Raw genomic sequence first — 9,275 nt, 5'->3', positions numbered from 1 at the left:
AAAATATGTTTCAATAAAATATTGCTGTTGAATTTTGCTGTCTTTTTAAGTTTTGCATTGTGTTATTGTTTTGGCCATAAGTTTAACAGTTTTGAAAACAGTATGTAAGTACATGCCAAATGTCCTGTACATACAAAGATTTTTGGCAGTTGTTTGTTTGGCAGGGACAAACTGGGCATGTCTTTAAATTAAATAGAGGTCGTTCAAACAAGGAAGTTGTGGCGCTTAATGAGTCTTCCGGTTGGAGCCGAAGCCTTTCAAAGTAAACGTAAAGCTTAGAGCAAATGTTCACTTAATGAAAGAAGAGAATACAATAATAACGATTTACAGTATTCACTTTTTAACAACAGAAGCCAAAGATTAGCAATTAGCCTGTTAAAGCAGAGTAAAACATAAAATCTGTTTGCAAAGTATTTTTAATGGGAATACGAAACGATTTCTGACAGGCTTGAATTGGGCTTTTATGTTGAAAAGATCAGATCGGAAATCTCTTAGATGACGGCACTGACCAAACAGCAGTCATGTTTGGCTTTTTCATACAGTCAGTTTGCTGGTCTTGAGCGGCGTATTAGCTCATGTAAATGTCCCAGCTTTTACTCAGGTTCGTTTTCTTCATCTGCACTCATGAACAGGACACAGCTGAAGCGCTCCAGCATCTTGAGGATGGCTTTGAGCGGTTCTGAAATGATGGACCGGGACGAATCCAGAGAGACTTTCGTATTTCGAGCAGTGAGAATAGCAGCTGTGGTTGCGCTATACTGGTTTATCTCGATAACGATGGTGTTCCTCAATAATCACCTGCTGGACAACAAAGACTTGGACGCGCCGTTGTTCGTCACTTTTTATCAGTGTGTGGTCACTGTGGCACTTTGCTGGCTCATGCAGCTGCTATCAAAAATGTGCCCCCGACTCATCGACTTCCCCTCGGTCAGGTTTGACGTGAAGCTGTCCCGGGAGGTCCTACCGCTGTCCATCGTGTTCATCGGCATGATCACCTTCAACAACTTGTGCCTGAAACATCTCGGGGTGGCTTTCTACACGATCGGCCGCTCTCTGAGCACAGTTTTCAATGTGCTGTTATCGTACATTATCCTGAAACAAACCACGTCTTTCAGGGCTCTGGCGTGCTGTGGGATCATATTAGGTGCGTTTACCCTGACATGTTCCTTATAATGATTTGCACGTGATAATTGGTCACTGGCTGTAAATAAGTCTGCACTTAGTTTCTCCTTTCAGAAAGCTAAATGACACCAACAGTGGTGGAAACGGACGCTCGGTTCTGCATAATAATAATAATAATAATAATAATAATAATAATAATAATAATACTGACTATATATATATCTATATCTCACTTTTAAAATAGAGCGTTTTCTCAGCTGTAATTCGTTTACTCTGGTCTGAATCAGTTCGTGAGTTTGTAAACTCCAAGCGAAATGCTTCACTACAAATCACGTGACAATTTTCAGTCTGCATATTGGCCAAACGTTTATGAGGCGGGAGCAACAAAAGTAAAAACAGGAAGACGGTGCTGTGAGTGGAGAACCTGAAAATTTTACCTTCATTTCATGGATAACTGCTAGCCTGGAATACGTCTATCGTACCTCGCCACATCTCAAAAGACAAAGCATTTGTTACTACTCACTAGCTGCTGACAGGCAGCTTTTTTCGTTCCTCTCTAAAACTCACTGCCATACTATGATTTGACAGTTCAGGCCTGCCATGGTGACCCATGTGCAAATCTTTGCAAATTTTCTGCACCTACTTACATTTCGCTTGCAAAATGTGAAGAAATGAAGGGTTGTTTAAGACTTTTGCACAGAACTGTATGAAACGAAGAAAATATGAAATATAACACTCAGAAGGTTTGCAGGCCAATAGAAGTTTTTAGTTTGCTGTGCTGTAAATACAGCCTGGATAATACTCGATTTTAGAGAACTGCATCAAATTTTAGGGAGGGAAAAGTTATAGTGTTAATACTATACTATTCAAAATGTTTCCATACTGGGATAGCCTAGAAATGGGCATTGTCATGGAATTTTCACATTGTCAGATTACACTCTTTTCTCTTTTTTTATATTTTTTTTCATGCACCTTAGAAGTAGGTCAGGTTGTCACAGAAACACAGTTTCTACAATAACCTGGAAGTGGGAAATAAACTCCCTGGTGTGTCCCTGTTTCCTGACACAAACTGCGTGCGTGTGCAGAGCTGTACCACATGTGACAGCCACAGGGCTCACTTTCCATGTTGGCTTTCTCGTTCTAATCACTTCCAGGAAACTGGTGGGTGGAGTTGACCTAGTTTATGTAGCACACCTGAACAGGCTGGACTTAAGGCACCATGAAACAGCCTTACCAGAACCTCTCATTGGCTCTTCTCTGCTCTGCTCACCCTCCCAATTCACACTGATCACATGCATACACTCATACCTCGTGTATGTTAACATTCATAAACATTGCAACACTTCATATCACCCTAAGACTGTGCAGTTTCCATCCTTTGTCACATTGTTTTGAGCTGGGGGTTTTTTTTGCCACACGCAGTGTTACAGTGACAGGATAGGGTTACACTGAATGGGTGTAGATTAAAAATGAAATACTAGATATTTAAGTGTTTAAAATATTTGATTGTATGTTGTGCTTTCCAGGTGGTTTCTGGCTTGGTGTGGACCAGGAAGGCATCACAGGGTCCCTCTCCTGGACAGGCATATTTTTTGGGGTGCTGGCTAGCGCCTGCGTCTCTCTCAATGCCATCTATACTAAGAAGGTAATGCCTGCCCTGGATGGAAACATCTGGAAACTGTCCTACTATAACAACATTAACGCCTGCGTCCTCTTCCTCCCTCTCATCCTTGTGTTCGGAGAGTTGGGCCAGCTCATCAAGTTTAGCCGTCTCACTGACATCAGCTTTTGGGGAATGATGACTCTCGGAGGAGTGTTTGGTTTTGCCATAGGCTATGTTACAGGGCTCCAGATCAAATATACAAGCCCGCTCACGCATAATGTCTCAGGGACTGCAAAGGCCTGTGCACAGACCGTCATCGCAGTAGTGTACAACTCTTCCACTAAAACCCTGCTGTGGTGGACCAGTAACATGATGGTTCTTGGTGGTTCGTCTGCTTATACTTGGGTAAAAAGTCTAGAAATGAAGAAGAGTCCCAACACAGTCCCTCAGGACTCAGCAAAGGAAAAATTGCTTTCAGGGGATAAAGAAAACCAAGCAGTGTAAGTTATTAAACTTTGGCGTTTTATCTATGTGGGCTGAGAATGTTGTGACAGTACAAAGGAAGTAACTTTTATTCCAGAGGAAAAAGGAAAGTAAGTTAATTATTATATTTGTGGAACCTGTCTTTTTGTTTTTGTTTGTTTTTATGTGACAAATGTCGAGAGGTTAGGGGAATTGGTAATTTGTTGAAGTTTATTGAAGATGTGAGGGACAAGGTAATCAGAAACCTTGTGTAACTGATTGATCTACTACAGGCCTTTTTTATCCTTAAGGAAAGCAGTCCATGAATGTTTTAGTCTGTTACAGTTTTGAACTGTACACCATTTACTACTTGCTTTTGAACTAAATAATACTGGAAATTAAAAGTAAATATTGTCATGAGATATATTCATTTCATAATCACATTTCCAAACAAATGTGAAGCAGATCAGGAAAAGGACCTGTTTGAATATGTGAATATGTATTTTCATATGCCACAGTTTACTATAACTGCACCTGGTTTATTCAAAAGAAGCTACTTGAAAAGGTTTTATAATTTGTGATCTCGCTTTTTAAGGTGTCATAAAATCATCGCAGCATTTAAGTTTAACAGAATGAAAGATTGTAATTTATGGTCTCTTTGCTAATGAAATGATAGTTTTCACATGTACTCTTTTGATTTACAGTTGACAAATGAAATGTATAGTTTTTATTAGTGGTGCAACGGATCATGGTTGATCCGTAATCCGAACCGATCCCACTCCACGGTTTGGTACGCACGTGATCCGAAGATTCGAAAAAGAAGAAGAGAAAAAAAAGTATGTGTATGGTGCGCGTGGTGGGTCAAGCTATAGTTATGGCCAGCGCTAGCGGTCCAAGTGGAGGAGCGGAGGAGTTTGCGGTATTTAAGCAGCCCTTTGCTGCCCAGTCCGACCGGGCTAAAGCTATTACAAAAGCTATTGGGGTGTTTAGCTGCAGACTGGAGGCCGTATTCCGTTGTGCAAAACAAGGGGTTTAAACTATGATATCCCGTTCGCGTCCACTTTAGTGGCAAGATCGTTCCAAGCATGTATGAGCAGGAGAAGATTTAAGTTATGGCTGAACTGTCCCAGGCATCTTCTGTTGCCCTAACTACTACAAATGGGTGGACCTCCAGGGCAACGGAAAGCTACGTGACCGTGACAGCTCATTATATCACAGCAGAGTACGATATAATGAGCGGTATGTATTATTGTAGGGTCTACCTTACAATATAAAGCGCCTTAAGGCGACTGTTGTTGTGATTTGGAGATTTATAAATAAAATTGAATTGAATTGAGTGGTAGATACAAAGACTGTACTCCCTATATTGTACCATTTTTTTTTTTTTAATAATTGCGTGGAATGAAAAAAAAAAACTTCAATAAGTAAATAATGTTCAATTTTTGTCTTTTTTCTTTTTTTCTTTTTTTTTTTGCTGATCCGAAAATTGATGCGATCCGTGACTTAAAACCGTGATCCGATCCGAACCGTGAGATTTTTGATCCGTTGCACCACTAATTTTTATACAGACATTTTCCATAGATCAAAAGTCCAGAGCAAATGTAGTAAAGTTTGAGTTTTGACATCATTTCCTGTGTGACACTTGTTAAGAAAATGTTAAAGGCCAGCCTCATTTTCCTCATTTCCCTTTCACTTCCCTGTGCGATAAATGAACCTGGTTGTCATGTCAGTAGCTCATTTGGGACATGGGAAAGAAGATCAGTCATTGTGACATATTTTCTTCCACTTAATGTGGCTGATTCTTGGCACATGGAGAAGTTTCCCTGAAACATAAAGCTATTTGATATGAATGAATAAAAGCTAAGAAATGACTCTTATAAAACAATGTTTCTTTATTAAATGTATATGATGAACTTTAGTCATTTTCAGTATATTTATTTATCTACATAGTTCTCTAGTATCTCTCAATAACCTTTTTTCAGTACTTATTTTAAAATAACAAATTTATGTTTTGTTTTTTTCTTACAAAATTTGTCAATATTTTCTGATTGAAAATTCTTAAACACAACACCAAAGATGTGTGCTACAATGCTATGTAGAGCTTAAAGTCTGTTTTCTTCTACCTTCTATCAAGGTGGCTCTCTTTTCACCAGGAAAAATCACCATGGTAACTTATGCTGAATACATAAACTAGATGGGAGCAAGTCATGTTTAGAGTCTTGAGCTTTCACCGATTCTTTATTTACAGCATGTTGCGTTATACAGACTCTCTGCTGGGCCAGTATGCTTTATATGTGAAAGTTGTTACCAACATCGTGGATGAAGCCCAGCTGTAACGCTGTAGCCGCTAAGACTGCATCACATTAGCACTGAAACTTGCATGCATTCAGCTGATGCAAAAAATACTGATGTTTTCGGTACTTCGCCCTAACCCTCTACTGCGTAGCGTTGCCCTAAGGCAGCAAACCACATTTTCATGCCTCACAAAAAAAAACCGTTTTTTTTTTTTTTTTTTTCTCAACTAATGCTACCAGGCACATCTCTTTCCAATAAAATGATGAATTGAAGGTGGTGTGACTTTCATTTGGGGGGGGTCCCTTTCTGCAAGCTGCAGTACATGAGAGGCATCCCCATTAGGAGGTAAGATAAAGATCACTATTTTACATGTTTATAGTGAAATAAATGTATATAAAAATATTTGTATGTGCATGAATATGTTAAGAAGCATATTTGATTGTTTGTTCTACTTTTTAAAATTTATTTATACAGTAAAACTTAATTTTCATTCGTTGCCTCAAGGCAACACTGTGCTGTTAGCCTAGTTTTTTTTCAGGCAATAAAATGCACTAGCATATGTGTGTAGAGATGTGTTTGTGTGCATTTATATGATCATAGTCAATGTTTTTTACTTTACAATCTACTGGTGATTACAGGACACGGACGTAAAAACCTTTTATTGAAGGAAACCAAGGGAATGTGCATTTTCTGTCCTCAGAAAGTGAGGACAGCGAGCTTTCGGGGAGTGACAGTGAAGTAGTGGATCCCTGAATCAGGTTTCAGGGACACTTGGGCGCTCAGGGGTCAGTTGGTAAAGTAATTGTGTGTGTGTGTGGACGTGTATTATTTATTGTTGTGGGGACACAAATCTGTTTACAAACATTGTGAGGTCTCGCCTACTTTATGGGGACAAATTGCAAGGAAAATCATTAAATTTTAGGGTGAAGGCTTGAGTCAGGGTTAGGGTAAGGTTAGGTTTAGGATAAGGTTTGGGTTAGGTTCAGGCAGGGACTTGTGATGGGTGGGGTCAGGATAAGTCTCCAGGAAATAAATGTAAGTTAATGTAAAGTCCCCAGATGTGATGGAAACACAACGTGTGTGTGTTTGTGTGTGTGTGTGTGCATGCGCATGGGCATGGGGTTAGGGTCAAATGTTGCATGTATTTTGGTGTTTTATTGTTCTGTGAAATGTTTACATTGTTTATTTATTGTTTGTTCATCCTTGTTGTAATAATAAAGCTTATTATAGAATAACTTGGTGTTTGACTACCCTTGTTGCACAGTGTTGTCTTGAAGCAACAAACCAATATCTGTTTGGGGGGGGGGCAGGGTGTCAAATTTTATGATTGATATATTAATAGGGACCCTAAAGCTCCCCCAAAATTAAAAAGTCATGCAGTAGAATATCTGTTCACCTAAAACACATTTTCCTTTGATCTGCTGAGAAACTAAAGCGATTTTCACAGCGCCTTTGTATGGGACAGTCAGAGCTGAACACAATGAGTAGTCATTAATGTTTAAATTTACCCACTTTAAAGATTCTGAACTCTAAAGTGCAGCTATCATGTTAAAAATAAACAGCATCACCAACAGTGCACTCAGCATTAAAATCAATATATTAGCTTGAATTAAAATGTTAATTTCATCACTCTGCGTGGCAAATCTCAAGATTAACAATTTTATGCAGCATTAATCTCTTAGTTACAGCAGAGTTGGATTTACTTTTTTATTTGTTCTATTCTTTATACATTTTTATCACAATTTTATCGTCATCAAAACATCTGATAGTAAAAGGACTGGCGGGTGCAGGGTTATTTTGACAAAGAGTAATGTGGCACGTGAAGCACCCCTTTTTATGTGGGCACACACAGATCCTAAAGCAGAAGGCCCAGTTTAATGGAGAAAGTTGATAATCGCCATCACAATATCACCGGCTGTGGATTTAGGTTTTGTCGAGCCAAAGAAAGCCTGGCTGTGTTGAACCTTCCATGTAGCAACCCCTCAGCTGCCTTGGTCACTCTCTGACAATACCGGTCATGTTGAAGTCACAGTCATAGTGTTTGCATAGTGCAGTATTAAAAAGTAATGTACTATCATTGGTTACTTTTTGTCAGGCCTGCATTGCTTGTTTGCTTTGCTAAGGCATTAAAACACAGACATGTGAGTTAGTCTACAATGTTATTCTTTTTATCACTAATACATATGACTGTTTTTAGTCAGATAGAAAAATGGTTGTTCATAAACACCCAAAAATGAATAATAAAAATATTTATTCTTCTTTTTAAACTGCAATTCCCTGAAGAGATATAGATGCTGATAATCATGGTACCCCAGGCAGTTTATATAGTAATTTCATCCAGATTGATTAACGCGTTTAAGAGGAGTGACATATGAATTATACTTTGCGTCAAATATACGTTTTAACTTACGGCATAACTGGAACCCAATTTTAATCCTATGCGTCAACGTTCTATGTAACCACGTCGGATCAACAAATGCCACAATGACTTCAACGCCGTGGAAGACTGCAGTGTAGGGACAAAAATAGTTTCCATTCACTATGTAGGTAGGTCTAAGTCAAGCTTTAGGGTAAAAACATTAATTCGCACTCTACAATCATTATAGTGAGATGGTTACATACTAACAGACTATCCTAACTAATGTGTTTATTTTGAATGGCATGCTTATAATAAATTTGGTGAAATGGTACTAGTTCTTAATTAGCACTTTTCTACTTGTAGGACTTAAAGAAACTTTATACAGCTTGCCTCATTCACCCATTCATGCAAACACTTTTTTCCTGTGCTTTCCCTATGTAAGTGCTTTCATCAACTAACAAAGTGGAAAAAGTTCAGTTTAGCTTAGCTCAGTTTAGCATTACAAATGTTGCAGAGATTTTTGTCTGTGTTGAATTTTAAAAAGCATTACCACAGATGAGACTGCTTTTGGCCCACAGCTGCCGCCATTGCCATGTGTGTTTGTAGTTCTTAGCCTAGATGTCCTCTTATACTGAAATTTGGCACTGAATGACTTCATATGAATTAGTACTCCGTAGGACCCATCTAATTCAGTCCCCAACCCTAGCATTCAATGCTCCAAATGAATAACTCTTTAAATATGTGAGGCATACTGATCAATATGTCTCATGTATTTAAGGAATTTTCTTCCAAAAACATTTTTTAAATGTATTATTGCGGTTTTAATTTTGTTGTAAATGAAATCTTTAAGTCTTGTGGTAAAGACATTAACAGCAAGGTTCATGTAACTGGTGTATCGCGATCATATGTCTTCCACAATCCTTTTTACTGTGTATGGTGAGAGGTCTCTGTGTTTCACTGGGTAGTTTGGTTATTGTCACAAGATGGGGGCCAGTGGATGTCGGAGTGGGGTTGGATGAGACAGTCTTTGACGTCCAAATGAAATATTTCTCTGAGCAACAGAGGGCTAAAATAGCTGAAAGAGCACTGTGCGTAATTACATGAGCTAAAAAACACTGGTCTCTGATGTCAAGAACTCATCTCAACAGTGAGTTTGGCCTTGTGGCACTGATGAAAGTTTTATAACTGTGCCATAATGCGGAATACATAATCCCCTACTCCTCATCTCTTTCTCTCTAGGTCAGATTTGACATGACAGAATGAGGAAAAAATCTTCAGCAATGACTGCCACTTCAAAGGCTGCACGTATCATAAGAAATCACTCAGGCCTCTTCATGTCTGTCTGCTCAAAGTGGTGGTCAAATAGTGGTTGTCACTTCACTGATGGCAGAGTTAATTGCTACTTTGATGTTTTCCATCAAAAACCATGACGTG

At 38.8% G+C, this 9,275-nt stretch overlaps 1 protein-coding gene across 1 annotated transcript; it reads left to right on the top strand.

Annotated features, from left to right (window-relative positions):
- Positions 1-489: 489 nt before the first annotated feature.
- On the top strand, positions 490-5,105 carry slc35c1 (solute carrier family 35 member C1). The gene is made up of 2 exons (XM_004558080.5): positions 490-1,144; positions 2,649-5,105. Exons 1-2 carry the CDS (start codon positions 496-498, stop codon positions 3,227-3,229), a joined length of 1,230 nt encoding a protein of 409 aa, XP_004558137.1. The 5' UTR covers positions 490-495; the 3' UTR covers positions 3,230-5,105.
- The last annotated feature ends 4,170 nt before the right edge of the window (positions 5,106-9,275 follow it).

The sequence above is a fragment of the Maylandia zebra genome, linkage group LG1 (assembly GCF_041146795.1).
Source record: "Maylandia zebra isolate NMK-2024a linkage group LG1, Mzebra_GT3a, whole genome shotgun sequence".
Lineage (NCBI taxonomy): Eukaryota > Metazoa > Chordata > Actinopteri > Cichliformes > Cichlidae > Maylandia > Maylandia zebra.
The sequence above is the reverse complement of the archived record's forward strand: the minus strand, read 5'-3'. Positions and strand labels throughout refer to the sequence as shown.